General features: G+C 37.3%; 1 protein-coding gene across 10 annotated transcripts in view; it reads left to right on the forward strand.

The window, feature by feature from the left end:
* Positions 1-18,282, forward strand: part of LOC101169564 (receptor-type tyrosine-protein phosphatase S) — a 62,624-nt gene that overhangs the window by 14,802 nt on the left and 29,540 nt on the right. For 8 of the 10 annotated variants that reach the window (XM_020711000.2, XM_020711002.2, XM_020711003.2 and 5 more), the window contains exons 4-5: positions 2,471-2,659; positions 12,217-12,327. In XM_020711000.2, the coding sequence (XP_020566659.1) occupies positions 2,471-2,659; positions 12,217-12,327 (300 nt within the window). Of the gene's footprint in view, positions 1-2,470; positions 2,660-12,216; positions 12,328-12,920; positions 12,933-18,282 lie in introns of all 10 variants that reach the window. The other 2 variants (XM_020711004.2, XM_020710999.2) reach the window with 1 other exon arrangement.

Genomic DNA, 18,282 nt, shown 5'->3' on the forward strand with positions numbered 1-18,282 from the left:
ATTCTCTTCAAGAGGCAGCCTGTCAAACACACATGAAAACCTAGCTGTGTTCCTCCCCACCTGCTGTATCAACTAATGACTAACTGGCTGTAGGACAAAGCTGGAGCCTTTCATCACAAAGGCCACACTGCTTCAGCTATCTGAGACTGTATCTGTGCTTTCAAATGTCTGCAGATGCTGCCGAGAGGAACAGTAACTCTTACATGACTGCGCATGTGAGCTTGTCCTATGTTTCACCGCATGAGGGAAAGTAAAGGCTGAATGTGCGATGAGGCTGACTGTTTCAGTTCAGACAGACAAACCAGCTACTTGTGTTTTAGATGACTGCAGGTACACTTGCGCAACAAGAGCAGCCTGAAACCTGAGCAAAAGCTTAGAGCAGAAAATCTGGGTTAATTTTAGAAATGTGTTTTACCAGAGCTTTGGTAAAATATTCATAGAAATCTGTCAGAAATCCTTAATACAAAAATAGAACCTAGCTCTAGTGAAATTTGCAGTTAGATATTGTTAAATGCTTACAATCAAAGCTAATGACCAATACATTAGCATTCTCAACATGCAGTTAAAACCATACATTGAGAACAAAACAGTTGTGACTACTCTTTATGGCTGCTGTATTTTTCTGAGTATACGTTACGTTTTCACAGTTTGGCCGGGGGTGCGACTAATACTCAGGTGCGACATATACTGTATGTAATTTTACCATTTTTTTCAATAAATAGGCTCATATGTTTGTTATTTTCCCTCTAACAATCACCAGATGACATTGTAGGTGATTACATCAGTATTTGCGACTGACAGCATCCAAAACCAATAACCAACGTTAGCATTCTCAACATGCTGTAACAGCCATTTACCGATGACAAAACAGTTGTGAGTACTCTTTATGATTAGTGTAATTTTAAGATTATAAGTCTCAGCTTGTTTGCATGGTTTAGCCGGGGGTGCGACTTATACTCAGATGCAACTTATATGGGATTTTTTTTTTTTAAATAGGCTAATATGTTTGTTTCTTTCCCCCCAATATTAACCCCTAGAGTGCACTGTAAATGTTTGTATCAGTAATTGCCCCTGTTAGCAAAGCAGAGGGAGAAGCTCCGCTCAGTCTTACCCTAGACTTGTTCCAAAGTGACACAGAGAATAAAGAATTGTATAGATTTAGTTATTGTGATATAAAGAGATTACTGTATTTTTCACAGTATAGGTCAAGGCATTTTTCATTGTTTTTCTCACAAGTGCGAAACGTACAGAATTTATTTTCTTTTTTATTGTGCTTTTTTTTAATACTCTGGTGCGACTTATAGTCCATAATTTACAGTACATAGTATTTGTTCAGTGTAGGTTTTAAACTGTAAGAGGATTCCCACACTTACCAATACATGTTGTTCCTGAGCTTATTTGACTTCCAAAGTCCAGTTTATTTGGCTACTATGATTACTCTGCTCAGGATACTCGGGCATTGTGCTTAACTTAAAAGCATGATTTCTTTTTGTAACAAAAATGTGTACCCTAGTATATTTTTACCTATTTATTGAAAGATGGTAGAGCAAGAAAAATTGTAGACACAGAACATTACTTTATAAGTCTGTGGAAAAATGGCAGTCATGCAGAGCCACAAATATTTAAGATTTATGTGCCCACAGACCAGCTGTAAGTTTGGGGAAGCCAGCAGTCTAAATGCTGTGTGCACTCAGCATGTGTTGAAGAGGTAAAACCACACATTTAAGTTAAGCTTTGATTTTAATTTAATATGGGTATAGCAGAAAAATGCTCCTATAGAAGCAGTTGGATGCTACACTTTCCTGCCTTTTTACTTTCTTGGTTTTGGGTCCACTTAATTTCTATGTACAGTAGAGTGGAGATGAAAACTGGGATATTTCCTACTCTGATCACCATCTGTTATGTTAATTTACCTTGAGAATTACAGTAGATCACTATACTATATATATCACTATATTAGAAATATTAAATCCTGAGGTTTTAAAACAGGGCTGTCCGATTCCAGTTATTGAGGGCCATTGTCAGATTATTCTGCCCCACCTACCTCTGATTACCTGAATCAGGTGTCTTTCATGAAGTGGCAACAGCAGGAGGGAAATGAAAAAATAAGGATGATTGTCCTTCAGGATTTTTTTTCAGCAAATTGCTTTCTATAATGGTTGACTGTCCAGCACTGGTCTTCAAGCGCTCACATGCTGCTGGTTTCCCAGGTATCCCTGCTTTTCCACACTGCAGATTACCTGAAAAGGGTGATTTCAGACTGACTGGACACACTTGATCCTGTAATCAACTGCAAATAGAGCAGGGATTGCCAGGAAGCAGAAGTGGTAGCAATCAGAGTTGGACAGCCCTGCTGAGAGCTCTAAAAAAAATTTACTTTTTAAAATTTAGTCTGTAGATGTCTTCTATCTTGTCTGGATACCCTGCATAAATTTTCATTTTGCATGCTCTTTTTCTTCTCTTCCCCCAGAAGACACATTGGAAGCTGGCTTTCCTAGTATAGACATGGGCCCTCAGCTGAAAGTGGTGGAGCGAACAAAGACAGCAACCATGCTGTGCGCTGCCAGCGGCAACCCTGACCCAGAGATCTCCTGGTTTAAAGACTTCCTGCCTGTTGACCCCAGCACAAGCCAGGGTCGCATCAAGCAGCTTCGGTCAGGTGAGAGTTTTATTTTCTTTTACCTCTGTTCCTTTTTCTGTGCCAATGAAAAAACAAAGGGTCCATCTGAACAGATAAATTTGCGGTCAGGTAAATCCTTGTTGCTCTAAATTTAGAGATTATCATGTTTTAATTATGATTGAGGGATTACATGCAGCTCTCTGTGTTCATCTGCATCCCTCAGGGAAGTAAAACCCTTTTAAAGCCAGTTTCATTAAAAGGATGTTTATGCCAGTCTTAAGCCAAAAAGGGAAGATGCTGTTTTAACACAACAAATTTCTCTTATATGTTGTGCTCTCTGAAATTGGAAAATACTTGAATATAAATATTTAATTTAGACAAATAAGTTGTAGTTAAAGCCATACATACTAATAAATCTGAAAAGTAGTAACCAGCACACAAAGCTGTAATAAAATCGGAAAAATTGGTTTTTGCTAGACCTTTCTGCAGTTGGAATACATGATTTTTGAAAGCCATCTCTTGGGGAATCCAAAGTGATGGTCAGGAAAAAACTGTTTGTTGTTGCTCCATGCTTATTTGTACCCCCACATTCTTGCAGCTTTCATATCATGAGTATGTCTGATTTAGTCTCGATTAATTGTGGGTGAACATCTGCACCTGTGTTTTGCAGGAATTGTTTCTGTCTTAGTCAAATGAAAATGCAGCAAGTTTATGATTTTTCAATAAATAACTAAATTTGGGTTTCTTTTAAAGCCAAAAGACCAGAAATACTCAAGATCTCAAAGGACAAAAATAAAACAGAGAAATTGTTTTCACCAAAAATGTATTGTTTGAAAGCTGCAGTGAAGACTTTTCTTCATGCCAGAACACAGAAGGGTTTCAACATTTGATTAAAATGAGACAGTATCAAAGACTGGCTTCCATTTATTAGAGAAAAAGTTTTTAAAAGACCCCCTCTGATCATCTATTTCAAAAGTGTTTCCAGTGGTATTTTAATTATAATTGCACAGTTTTTAGCAAAAATCTAATAAAACAACATCATTTTCTAGGACATAATTTTTGCAAAGCAGCAGTAGTTCATTAGCAATTTACCTCTGAGCCGTGGACTGTAAGTGAAGTATAAGTCCACCTCCCCTTCCCATCATCAAACTGTTTACAGCTCTCCAGCTTGCGTACTGCCCCTTACAACCCCAACATAACACTGGAGAAATTCAGTTGTACATTTTTGAGCCAGATGCCAGCTCAGATGAGGAAAACAAAGGCGTACATCGATCTATTTGGCTGCAAGTGGATGCATCAGAATGGAGCAGGTAGCTTGTGGCCTGCCATTAGCTTCTACATCATACATACAAGCTTCTTCCAACTGCATTTTCTGTCATTTTGTGCATTTTGTGCTCCTGATTCACAAGGATTTGAATAAAGAAATAAATGCAAGCTTAATTTAATTTTATTTTTTTTATGAATTTTATTTTACCCTCCATCATTAGGGCGGAGCCAAATAATGCCAGAAGAATATGTTAAAAACAACAAAAACACAATTTTCATTGTAAATATAAGTTTTTCTGCTGAATTTTTGACATTACTTTTCTCCTAACAATGAACCGCCAGCGATTGAACAGTTTTTATGTAAATATAAAAAATGATCATCAGTTTTTGTTTTTTTTTTGTTTTTGGTCTGAACTAGAAATTATCTGCTTCGGTGCAAAGCTTATCAGCGTCATATTGTTATGAATTGCTCCTTTTCTAAGCTCCTCAAATTTTTGCTCTTTACAAAATACAGCAAGTTGTTCTCACTGTGCCTAATCATAAGTATAGTTTCTTTCTAATAGCCCATTGATGTGTCGAAATGAGAGCTTGCTACTGTGACATAAACGACAGAATACCTACAGTGTAATTACCTTTGTGAAAACAGTCTGCAGTGTGGCTGTGGGTGGTGGGTGGAGTGTGGAGTAGAAATAGCTTTACAGCTGCATGGATGCAGGTGAATGATCCTAAAATGAGGCACACATGAGGTTTGAAGAGAAGCAAAGCTTTCAGACCTGAAATATATTCATCAGAAATGTCATCGGCATGCCCCAAGGTATTTTTATCTTATGAAAACAGTCTGATAATGTTTGTCTTGGACACATTTATTCGTGTATTAATTTTTTGTGTGTGTCATATCACGTAAGACAGAAAAATAAATGCTCTTTTTTTGCAGATGCTTTAGTTTTTAGACCTTTTTTCCCTGTTACCTTACTGTGTTTGGCCCTTTTCAAGAGTAACACACTGTTTTAAAGTCTATTTATCATCAGTGAAACAGCAGCAAGACAAATCTCTCAGTGAGAGCCATCGCCAACTTTAATAGGATTTCAAATCACCCAAAGTATCGCAAACCTGAGCAACAAAATGTGCTGCATAATGAACCAAATGCTGCAGTGAAATGGCTTTAAGAAAATCAATCACACATGAACGAGGCACAAAGTAGCACTAAAATGCGTTATGGATGAAGCACTTCTTTAGGGTAAAATGGCTAATGGTGGTCAGGCAGTGGATTACATTCACTGGTCCGCACTTGATGTGTTTTGGTCCATAATCTCTGCTGTTCCTTTCTCTCTCTGTGTTGGGTCTGGGAAATAACTGTGTGCCCTATATTGGTCGAGGTGAAAAATAAAAAAAAAAGAAAAAAGACTGCCTGTGCATCTCACAAAGCGGAACTCTGAGCTGTCTCGCAGCTCTTAAGTACTCATCATCTGCGGGGCATTCCTTGAGCAGGTCCACAGCCGGGAACACTGTGCTTATACCGCTAATATGATACCTGCACACACACACACATTGTCTGCTCCTGGGGAGAGAGACATATGGTACAGTGTTGAGATGAACTTTTCTGAAATGTATATACCACAAACGGGCATCCATTTGTATTTCCATGCCATCTGCTGCAGCAGTTTAGATGTGCGTGAGGTTATCCCTGACAAGCGATCCTTCTATCCCTGTCGTTGGGGACTAGAAGCTTACCAAACCACTTAACAACCTTCATAAACCAAAATTCTAACAGATGGCGCACAGTGTGGACCCATACACCGACTTCTGGTAAATCCCGTCTTTCTTAGGAAATGTGTCATGTTTCAGTTCTCATTTTCCCATTAGGGACGGTCACAACTTAGGTTGCAAATTCAAAATGTTTCTATAAATAATTTAGTCGAGTTTTGTTTCCTGTTCTATTAGTCATTAAACCGTGCTGTGTGTCAGGATAGAGGAGAAACTGGTCAGACATCTGTCTGCATCCAAACACAATAGTGTACCCTTTGCAAAGAGGCCGTAATGTGCAGTTGTGATCGTATATATCTTTACACCAGCATAAAATGTTTCTTCCGCAGCTCATGTTTATTGAAAGCCATTAGTTTGCCGCTTGTCTACCCCAAACCCTGATCAAACACAAGTTTTTTGAGGTAAAGCCCCACCCACCCTGATGCCAGATGTTTTCTGATCTGGTTACATCTCTGGGCTTTTTTAATACTTTGTGCTGAGCTAACACTCTTCCTAATGACTTCCAGTTCAGAAGTGGGACCCTCCATCGTCTCTGTACACCACATGTGTCAAACTCCAGCCCATGGGGCCCATTGTCCTGCATGTTTTCCGACTGGCCCGCCATTGTAACCTCTTATTGGCAAAACACAGCAGATGAATGCCTGTTTGGTGATACGAACCACTGTTTTTATCACACGACCCTATGATTTTGATTCATTTATACAGTTTTAGTCTACAGGTAGTTTAGAACTGTTTTAAATGAAGCACACTTGTCTCTCCCAGCATATTTTCACTATGGACAGATCTATCTTTAGACTGTTACAAATGCAGATGTGACCGAGAAGACATTCACTCTTTTCCGAAGAAATTCTGACTAATTATAGACCTTCCTCAATGTAAAAACCCAACTCCCAAGCTTTATTTTGAGTCTGTAAAGCTGTTATTTGGGGAAAAACACAAACAACTAATGCATCCCAGCTGCTTTTATGCCCTTACAAATACACTGCAACCACTGCTATATGGTTTATTATGGATTACAAACATGAAACTTCTTAACCCCATATAACCAATCATACCATATTTGATTCACACATTTTAACATCTATTCATTTTTTTAAAGAGGATTGCTGTATTGTAGGAATATAAAATTTGTTGATAATGTTTTTTTAATTAATACAGTTAAACCATGTTAAAGGATATGTGGATCAAATTTAAGACAATAGAATAGGTAATGTATTTTTTTCCCCCTGTGCACTCATGTCAATATTTTTCCATCTTAAACTTGTTATGAGCAAAAACCTTTAGTGGCTTTTCAAAGGGTTTAACAATATCTTTAAATCCCAAGAATTCGAATTTTCTGTCAATTCTTTGATGTAGTGGGCTTTTCCGGGTGAAACACATCCTCTCTGGCTTATTATTTATGTAAATGCAAAGACAACAAACACTACACACAACTTTTGTGGCTCTTATGGCCAATGAAACTTACTTATTTTCTTTTATAAGTAAAGGAATTTAATAAAAAACACACAAATCTGCATTAAGGCTGTATTTTTTCCACAGGCTGGATGGACAAATGTGTTGCTTGTCCTTGCCTGTATTGTTTTTCTTCTTTCTGCCTGAAGTCATAAGCTTAGTCAAAGATGACTATGTGAAGATTCCTTAGGGCCAAACTTGAAAGAATCGTTCTAGGAGACAAAGACATGTACTTGTCTTAAATGACTAAGCCACCACAGAAGTCAGAGTTTAACTTAAATAAGAAACTTTGAAGCAGGCTAAAGAAGACCTTATTTGGAAAGTATCCCCTCAAGACAAGGTTGTTATTAATTAATGCAACAGCAGATGTTGTGACAAAAAAATTAAAGTAGCCAAACAATAAAAATAATTCCTGGCTATTATTTTCTTTGCTGGTGTGCTTAAGTGCAACTAATTTTGATGCTAATTACAGTCACATTTTCCCTTGAAAGTTTATCACAGGTTGGATATAAACAGTTGTGTGTACATTTTAGAAGATTGAAGGTTTTGTTAGTTATTTAGTGAGAAATCTGATCCAGTTTTACATTACTGTGGTGCCAAATGTGTCTGAACCATAACTCTGAGAGTTTCCTTCTAAATATGTTTAATAAATGTTGGTTGTGTCCAGACTTCATCTCCTGCTTGATGAGTTTCACCATATGAAAGACTTGAGCATTATTTATCTAGTTGTGAAAGGGGTGATCAACATGTTTGCATATAATCTAATAAAAATGAGCTGGTTAAAGGATTTTTCTCCTCTTTTGATAACTTAATGACATTTTTATGCTTTTCAACTTGTAGTTGGATTTTTTTGTTCACCTTGTGTGCTGTCACGAGTCCAGGTGAGCTTTTTGACCTGAGTGTTCTTGTGAAGCTATCAAGTGAGCTGTCGACACAGAACAGCAGACACAGTACACCGTCCACAAATTTGCAGCAGCTCCGTTTACCTCAGGCGACTCATTCTCTCAGTTGCTTCAAGACTGGCCAACAAAGTCCTCACCCTCATCTTGTTAATTCCTCAGACCTTTGGTTCATTTCCAGTTCTCTGTCTGCCCTTCTTGAATATGTGCCAGCTGACCTTTCTATGTCTGAGTTTACAGAACAGCTTTCTTTCTATACGAATGATAATTACTTGTTTTGCATAGAAAAATATTTCACTTGTCAGTTTAAAATTTGTGCTGTCTGGGCCTGTGAACCGCTTCCAGCTGTCAGGAGAGCTTGCATTTGCAGAAACCCACCTGTCCAACTCCACGTCGTCTCTCCCTCATCTTTCTCTTGTCTCTTCTTTTGCCTTCACCGCTTTCTGAAGCGAAGATTTGTCTTGTATGGCGAATAATTTATTCCTGTTTATTTCCTAACACTGCTCTGCACCAGGGGAAATGAGAGAACAGAAATAGGGAGAAAGAGGGGGCCACAAGCTGGTTTCCTTTCATGTAACTGCAAAACACAGAGGCAAATGGATGACAGCTTCAGCTAGAAGAGACTAATCTCACCAAACACACTTTCATGCACAAAACACCCCCTCGTGTTCCAGCTGAGTGTGACGAGCTGAACTTTACCTCTTTTCTACTTAAAATGATACTATTTCTTTCACTTTTAGTCCTGTCAAAATCTAAATTTAAGCAGATGTGGGCAAAAACAATGTATCTGTAGAGAATATATGAAACCAAACTAGACCCATAACTTGGATGGAAAGATGGTCTGAGACTTAAGTTTGTTTTGTTTTTCAATGATATTTACTACTTTCTGGCATCATCCAACTGTCATACCCCCACTAATTTACTCTAGACAAGGTTTTTTGACCTGTCTTGACGAGCAGTTACTCAGAAATATGTTTAGAGCACACTACTTCACTGAAAATTAGGGCTTGGTTGTATATGTGCGTTTGTATATATATATATATATATATATATATATATATATATATATATATATATATATATATATATATATATATATATATATATATATATATATATATATATATATATATATATATATATATATATATATATATATATATATATATATATATATATATATATATATATATATATACGCGCTTTGGGTGACAAACAGATGACAACACTCCTCGTGAAAAAACTGTTGAGTAATTATTTTGATTTGCTTTTTCATACAGTTTTTGACCAAAAATAATACATAAAGGCTGTAAATAGTGGTAAAATGATTAATCGACTTAATCAATGAACTGATTTATATTTTAATCAATCTGTCTGAGGCGAGTTGGTAATCAAATTGACCTATGTCAACATAGAATTGTATCAAAATGAAATAAGTCAGTGATAATCGGTATTGGAAAATATCTGACTAAAGATGTCATGGATTGGGTTTTCCGGTCAATGATCATTCCAAATTAACCAATATCAACTATGAATCATATCAGCAACCACAAATGATGACATGAGCCGATTCCTTGTTAGTATAAATACTAACAAATAACACATCCCTATCTGTAAGCAGCTATACCAGTAGCTAAACAGTTAGGTGACCCAGGTTCTGCAGCAATGTTTTGCATGCTTGTATCATTGTTTGTCTCTTTTTTCCCCCCACAAATACCGGTACACAGTTTTAGGCATCAAACCTGATGTCAGTCATCTACTCTTCTGATGCAAATTAGTCTGATATTTCTCAGCTCATCTTTAACTCCAGATGGCGTTGTCAAAGTACCTCAAGGGGGGAGCAGGTATTCTTGATGCCAATGTAGTTCAGTGATACAAAGTTGTAATTAAAGGAGCCGCTCTTGGTGTAACGTGGTGATTTGTTCAGATATGTTCATCAGGAGACAACAAACTACACTCCCCACCCCCCAGTTAACAAAGTTGACAGCTGGAGGTCAGAGTTTCACATTAAAAAACATCTTTAAGGTTCTTTTTCTGTTCATTTTGTGTTACTTTAACACTTTGCTGAAGCAAAGCAAATGACAGGAAGATGAGACGGAAGGCTGTTATATAACACATTTTCACACTGGTAATGCTAAGTAAAGCAGCTTATCATCTGTCCCTCACCGTGCCAAGATAGCAGTGAAAGTCAGTGAGAGTGGGCGGGGCTTGTAGGAAAGTAAGAAAGAAAATGGTTCTTGGATATATTTTAGGATATATTTTAGATACCCTAAACTCTTTTGAATATGTATAAACATAAATGTGTTTTTTTTGTCTCATGTAATAGAATCACATCACTATCAGCATGATGGTGCTGCAGAAAAAAGGATATTTCTACATTTTTATTTTAAAATTCAAGACTTGTATTATCTATGACATGATAGCATTCCTCCTTTTATGTCGGTGCTAAATCAATATGAGCCTTTGTTTGACCAATAATTGAATGTGTATAAATAAAACCAGCTAAATGTTCTGTGATGCAATTTTTCTCCATTTCCTGTCAGCCTCTCAAAGGATCCCTTTTAAAAATAGCACATTTAGAATATTCCCTCTGCTGTCTGTGTGTGTGGACAAGCCTGTTTATCAACACACTTGTTTGAAATAATTGTGTCTATTTTAGAATATGCGCATTTTCCACATTGGATTCTGCCCGCCTGAATCTTTCCAGTTCGCTTTGCAGCAGAATGTGATGCCTGATTTTGAGCTTCCTCCTCAGGCATCATGTCAAAGTCTGTTTCCGGTGACATGAATGTGACAGAGCAGCTGGAAAAAAAAAAGAAAACAACCATTTTTAAATATCTCTGTTGGTCATTTAAAAGCTTTCAGAAAAAAGAGGCAGATGGAGGATAACACCTTTTGAATGCAAAGAACACCTGATGAGCATGAGTGTAATTATAGTTATGTTTTGGGAGATACTGTTTATCACAGCAGGTTTTTGGTAGGAGGATAAAAGTGAAGAAGTCAAGAGCATTGTTGGGTCGCTTCCTCAGGGTAAAGCTACTGCAAGTTTACTGCCAAGAGAGTAAAAGGTTGTCTTCACAGAACTGCCTGCTGTGGGTAAGGGATCACTTGGTGATGCAGAAACATGACAGCTGAGTTTACTTGTTTTGTTGTTGTTGTTGTTTTTTTCCTTTCTAAACTTTGAGAAAGAAAAATTTTATCTCTGAAAATATAGAGGAGCGTTAAATAAAATACTTACCCTTTAAATACTACCCTTAAAAAAAGGAATAAATTGTTGGATGAATATGTTGAATGAAGTATAAAAACGTATTTTATATTAACAAGTATCTAAATAAAAAATAAAAAAGCGTTCCCAGTAGTATTTTGACTATGATTATGCTTTTTTTAGCCAAAATCAAAAAACCTATATTGTTTACATGAACTTCGTTTCTGCAGAGGGGCAGTAGTTAATATGGAATTCGCCTCTGAGTTGTTGGTGGGACAACTAGCATGGAGCAAGCCCGCCCCCACTTCCGGTCACCCACAACTGAACTAACTTTATCCAGCTGTACAGTTTTGAGCCAGATGCCAGCTCAGACGAGGAACTTGTTGTCTGCAAGTGATTACATCAGAATGGAGTGGAGCAGGGAGCTAGTAGCTAGTTTCTACATTACAAATAAGATACATCTGTTCCTGATTCACAATGATTTGAATAAAGAAATATTCCAAAATGCAAATTTGACTTTATTTTTTTTATATATTTCCTCCATAATCAAAAGTTGCTACAAAACACAATTTTCATCTGAGTGGGTCTATATGAATATAATTGTTTTTACATGTATTATGCAGTCACAGTTTTTTAAATATATTTTTGAAAACTTTTTTGATAATTTCTTGTTTCATGTCAATAACTATTTCTTTGAGTGGTCTTTTTATATTTTTCTGTTCTATTTTGAAATACAATAAAATCTGGCATTCATTTTTTTCTTATTTGTTTTTTGTTTTTATGTCTTGTTCTGTTGGAAAAACCTGGAAGCTTTTTTCTGTAAGTGATTGGAAATTATTTAGAAATAAAAACAAAATTAAGGTAATTTCGACAGTTTTATGAAAGAAAACTGTCAAAAGAAAAGCTGGTCTTACCAAATGCCATAAACTGGGTATTTGACAGTGTTAAACAATATTAAAAAAGGACCATTTCCTGCAAGAACAACTCAGAGTTCTGTTGTTTTCCCACAGGAGCTTTGCAGATTGAGAACAGCGATGAGACGGACCAAGGGAAGTACGAGTGTGTGGCCACCAACTCTAAAGGCGTGCGCTACTCTTCTCCTGCAAACCTTTACGTTCGAGGTAGAATGATGAAAACTCATGCACATCCACAGACACACACACACACACACACACACACACTAGCACATAAATATGACTGGTTGTAAGAAGATACCTCTTTTTCCATAACTTAAACTAGTATTACTAACCCATCCATTGTCTACAATACATGTGGATCTTGTTGTTTTATATTTCCCACAACCACCTTTAACAAGTCTGCCTTAAGCTTTGGTGTGATCCCAGACTAAAAATGGCCCACACCTCAGTTTAATGCAAGCATCACTGATCTGTCTACTAATGTGGTTTCTGTGCTAGAGGCTAAAAAAAGTTATGATTTTGTTTTTAAATTGGCACAACTTTATCTGTATGCAGCCCTGTGCACAGCTGCTGGTGGTTGAAAGACCACAGCCGATGTTCAGATTTACAAGTTGGGTTTCTATGTGAATGTGGAGGATCAGAGGTGTGTGTGTGTGGGGGGCGAATGCACGGGGCGGTGGAGTGGCTTTGCGCTGGCCGTTTTTATTCTCTCTGTGTTTCCTCGTTCTCTCTTCCCCCCCACCCCCCTCCCCCTCTCACGTCATTGTGTTCTGCATCAAACCCCTTCCATCCCTCAGAGCTTCGAGAAGGTTGGTGCGCTCTTTTCTTTTCTTTTGTTACTCCTTTGTTTCAGAGAAAGCGTCACTTATTGAAACAGAGAGAAACAAAAAAAGGAGAGGAAAAAAAAAGACAAAACCAGAGGAGTAGCCTCTGAGTGAAAGGATGACAAGCTGTGTCAAAAAACGAGGAGCGTAGCTGCTGCGCTGAAGAGGTGGTCTGCTTATGCAGCAGAGTGCATTGACTGCATTGTGAGGCCTTGTGTACAGAAGCCTTGGTATTGCCTTCACTCCCTGATCAATGTTTTCTGCATGGTATGATGTTGTTGTCATGGAGACCCAAGAATTGGAAGATTAAAAAGAGGCAATGTTTGCATGAAAGGAGTGGGAGAGAAAGAGAAAGGAGCTCTGCTTGCATGATCTTTGACTGATGGACTGACACAGGAGCATGGCACAGTGTGCGCTCACGCCTACTGATCTGCTCAGATTGTGGTTTTACTAAACTTGCTGCCGTCTCATGTCTTTTTTTTTTGTTGCTTTTTCTTTTTGAAACTTTGTGGCTCTGCTCCCATGTCATCACATCTGCTCCCGTTGATGCACTCACTGGGAAAGTTGCATTCATAGTCAAGCTTCTATAGTCGCCTTTGTTCTGAAGTTTATGTTTGCTTTAGAGGCATCACCTGCAGGGCTGAATCCATGACTTAAACTCAAGATGGCAGACATCATATCACTAGTAATAGATAATTGATGCATTACATACAAATTCTAGGATACATACTGTCACCTAAGGTCCAGAGAGCAAACCCCTGATGACTCAGATTTATTGATACTTAGGATTCCATTCCAAGCACCTCAATGAAAAACTTCTTTCATTTTCAGTTGACCATAGAAGGCAGTTTCTAAGAATCTGGAGCAGGAGCATGTTTACAGCAGCATTGCATCAGTTTTCTTTTAAACACCATAAGCTTTTGTGGATCGAGGAATCCATCTGCTGCGGTAAAGAAAGTCAAAGCTTTAGACGTGTTTGATGTGAGATTTCAGCTCCTCAGATGTTCCGGCCTCCCCTCACATGCCAAATGTTTTAAGGGAGAGCTTTTAAAGCTCAGGAGATGAACTTGATGTCTTTTAGTCAGAGGATTTCTGATCAGATTTCCAGCTGCCCCACTTCACCTATCAAAAAAGCAGGGAAACTAAGCACCATGTTGCCCTGCAAATGTGTCTCTGTAAATGAAGCAATATAACAGGGCTGCAAGTATTCTTTAAGAATCCAATAGGCTGAAAAATAAGCTATAAAGTTGTTTTTAAACAATTGTAATTTAGAGAATACGGAGCTGCTAAATGCAGTGTCTACAAGCAAAACAGCTCAGATAAGCAAGATATTTCCTCAGATTAGAGGATGCTTGCTTTTTAGCTGTACTTTTCAAAGAAGTTCTCTTTTTCTTTATTTTATATTTAGAAAACGTTTTCCATTATTCCTGAAGATTTAAAAGTTTTTAATTTTCTGTCTAAACTTTTTTTACTTGGAAGCTTTTACATAGTAGTATTATGGTGGGAAACGAGTAGAAAATACCCCCCCCCCCCCCCCCCAAAAAAAAAGGACTTTGCTTTCACACACTGTGTTATGTGGGGGCAGTATTATTGGTAAAAAGGAAGCCCAAAGGAGAAAATGATCTAGTGTAACTCGTGCTAATATTGTGTTTTAGGGATAATTGTCCCTAATTGTCACTACGGGATAATTGTCACCAAACAAGTTCACTAAAACATGTTTACCCATAAAACATTTTTTTCTAATTTTCTAATTCTTGCTTTTTAAAAATTTAAATTTAAATTTAAAAATTAAAATTAAAAATTTGGCTGCTGTTTTAACTAGGCACTTACATCCCAAGAAGTTTAAGTGGACTCTGAGTATACTTAGTCTTTACTAAAAACGAAATGAAATACTTGAAATTTACTTTTATATACTATCTTTAAGTTGTAAACTTAAAATGTTACAATTTAGTCTGAAGAGACATTCAGTGTACTTCCTAAACTACACGTACATGGTCTATGCTGTACTATACTCTGATTAAAATAAACGTCAAGTGTACTACGTTTTGCTAAGGGATCAGTCACTAGCTTTAGATTACATATTGCCCATATTGACGTCATGCTGGGCATTTTTGGTTCACACCAGAGTTCTTTTTTTTAATAGTCCACTTTGTTTCACCGTTGTGAAAACGCATCTGAACTCTGGTGCAAAACAAAAGAGTGATGTGCCTAAAAAAAAAAAAAAGTTTGTGTGACTCTGAGAATAGATTTATCCTTGGACCAAAGAATTAAAGTGAGCCAAAGGAGTAAGGAGTATAGGCACAGTGCAGTAGGAATATACAGTGGTACTCCTGATCTGAAGAAGCTTGACTCAGAAATTAAATTGTTTTGTCTGTAAATGTGATGAAGTGATGAGGTGAAGGCGATACTCAGAAGGACTATAAGGAGCAGCCTGTTATCTTCTCTATGCTTTTCTTTCCTCCCTGGTTGGAGCTCATTTTTTATCAGAAGAGCCCCCGTGCCAGTGGCTGCTGTAATTGTGTGACTTTTCTTGGCAGTTTGCTCCACTTCAGTTTTTATTACCCTTTTAAGGAGTTGTTACAATAATCCCTGATAAAACTGAGTTCCAATTGATGTGATGATTGAAAGAATCCAATGTTGTTTAATCGCACCAGGGTTTACTTACAAAATGACCAAACCTGGTTTCACTTGGACCAGAGTTCACTTGTTTTGTCCATATCAAAGTTCAGATTGGCTTTCAGATCAGCCAAAAAGGTCTAGTTTTGTTCTGTTTTAAATAATCCTGTCCTTTAATCATACTTTTAGTTTTACTGGCTGTATTTAAATATGTTGACATATTAATGTAAAATAACTCGTGTTTTTTATTGTTACTATCTCCAGCGTTCAATCTAAAACCCCTCTATTGAATGACATTTCCAATTAATCACGTCCACTCTCGTTTTTAGTTATTGAGGGGACTTTAATGATTCCCTCTTATTAAAGTGGTTAGTAAGAGCTGTGTCCTTGAGATGGACAGGATAGAGCTGAGTAAATGTCAGCTATATATCAGCGCAAAGATGCGGTGGTAATCCTCACGGCTGTGCCAAGGTCTTCCCATCCTGTAGCTTCCAGACTCCCTGCAAAGAAGCGGTCTAATGATAGCTCTGCTAATAAAGATTGCAGGGCCTAGCTCTTACAAACTGTCTAAAACGTGGAGGCCAATTGAGCGAAAGCCTAATTTTCTTTAAGCTCGAGGCTCTGGGAGCACGTAATGCATTAACTTCAGTTATGAGTCCACGTTATCCTCCCGCTCAGCCATGTCACTGAGAAGGTCTGATGGTTCTTAGAGCTCAGTCCTCAGAGTTCCTTAATAATCATCTTGAGCTGTCACCTTCATCCTGTCACTCCATACATTCAAACTAACTCAAAATATGCATAGAAGATCGTTATTATTTGTGGTTTGGTTGCATTTGTAAATAACAGATTTTTTGCCATGTTACATTGCACCTGCTGGGTCTGTCTAATGCATGGAGCAGTCTGCCCGCCTGCCCGCCTGCCTGCCTGCCTGTCTGACCTCAGCATGCTCAGATGAGGAGATGCCTGCCCAGTCACGTCTGGTTTCTAACAGATCTACCTGTTTTTGTCTCTTTGTCTCTTTCTTCTCTTCAACTTCTGTTTCCAATTCTGGGTATTTTGGGCTCTTCTTTTTTTCTTTTGTTCCAAATGTTTTGACCTTTGTCTGTTACTCATTAAACGACCGTGACAACTTTTTTTAATTAGTGGAAAAATGCCAACATTTCTAGATTCTTTAAGCGAGGGGATGAGACTCCATGATGTAACTTGTCATGGAGTGAAGGTTAAGCAGCAGATGTCCCGGTGTTTATTTATTTTTTGGTTTACTTTTACCTGCTATTGTGTGTATTTATTTATTCTTTTTAGTTTGCTGAAGTCATTTCTTTAAAGTGTTATAGAATTATAAGTTTGGTAAGACCTTGTAATACCTTTCTATCATAGCTAGTTCACAAATCACTAATAAATTGTTCATTAATGATCTATAAATGACTTGTTAAATAACAGTTAGTGGTTTGTTACAGATTTATAAATGTACCTTATAGATAGCCAATAGAAAGAGGGTCCAAGTTGTGCTAATTTGTGCGTTATCAATAATTCCAATGGCTTGATATTGATCTATTGAGCTTTTTCTGCACACAAAGTGCCCAAACATCATGGGTTTGTGTACTGTTGTAGACTGCTGTTCTCCCATGTGATGACATTTGACAGAATGTTCAACATTTCCTTTGTGGTTTTTCTTTGGTAAAGAACCAACTCGTGTGGGTGTAACAAGGTTAAGGTACAAAAATGGGACAATTTCAAAATCACATCAAATTTCTGTACCTTTCACTTGTTCTACCCATTGGCTGTTCAACACAGCTTTACTTGTTTTAGTAAAATAGTTTCAACAAATTATTACCAACAGATCTGTAAAGTGTGAGTTAATATATTAGTTCATTATTATTAATTGGATGTTAGTCATTTACTAGAAGTTATTGAAAAGCAATAGTTTCACGTTTAACATAACAGCCCTGTAACCAAATGTTAACTATTAACTGATACTTAAGTCATTAGTTATAATTTAACTAACAAATTATTCATGATCTTTTAATAACTAATAAAGTTATAAATCATTAATATATTGTTAACAAGTCATTAATACCTTGCTAACTAACATCTTTATCTATGGGCTATCTATAAGGCACATTTATGAACCCCTAAACCGGGATTTAACCAACTAACGAACTGTTCATTAATGATTTGTTAACTAGCAATAAAGGATAGTTTTTATAAATTGTTACTGCGAGATTTTTAAAATACCTTTTTTATGAAATCTTCTTACCTTTAAGTCATTTGCTCAATCTTTTTTTTTTTTTACCCATTTAAGCTTTCTAAGTTTGAGTTCTGTTTTTTGACAGTGTTTCTGCTCTTAGTCTCCCTTCCCTTCCATTCTCTCGTCTCATCCAGAGACGTTTGTCTGGTTATTTTTTTCTGTAACTTTCTGTTTCCTGTGTTGTGACTCTCGGGTATCCTCTTCCTCTCTGCTCCTTCAACATCCGATTTATATCAGTCTTCTTTCTTTTTTTTCCTTACTTTCTTCACTTTTGAAGCATCTACTTTCTGAATGGGCCTGACTCTGGTATATAGCCGTGTTTTAAAATAGATCCATGTGTTTTCTTCTTCCTCGCTCCTCTTTTCTCCCCCCTTTTTCCCTCCTAACCCCGCAACCCTCTCCTAACCCTCTCTTTATCTTCACTCCCCTCCTTTCCTCCCCCTTTTTTCTCTTCTTCCTTTGCATTCTGTC

This window comes from Oryzias latipes, chromosome 17, assembly GCF_002234675.1.
Source record: "Oryzias latipes chromosome 17, ASM223467v1".
In the NCBI taxonomy this organism is placed as follows: Eukaryota; Metazoa; Chordata; class Actinopteri; order Beloniformes; family Adrianichthyidae; genus Oryzias; species Oryzias latipes.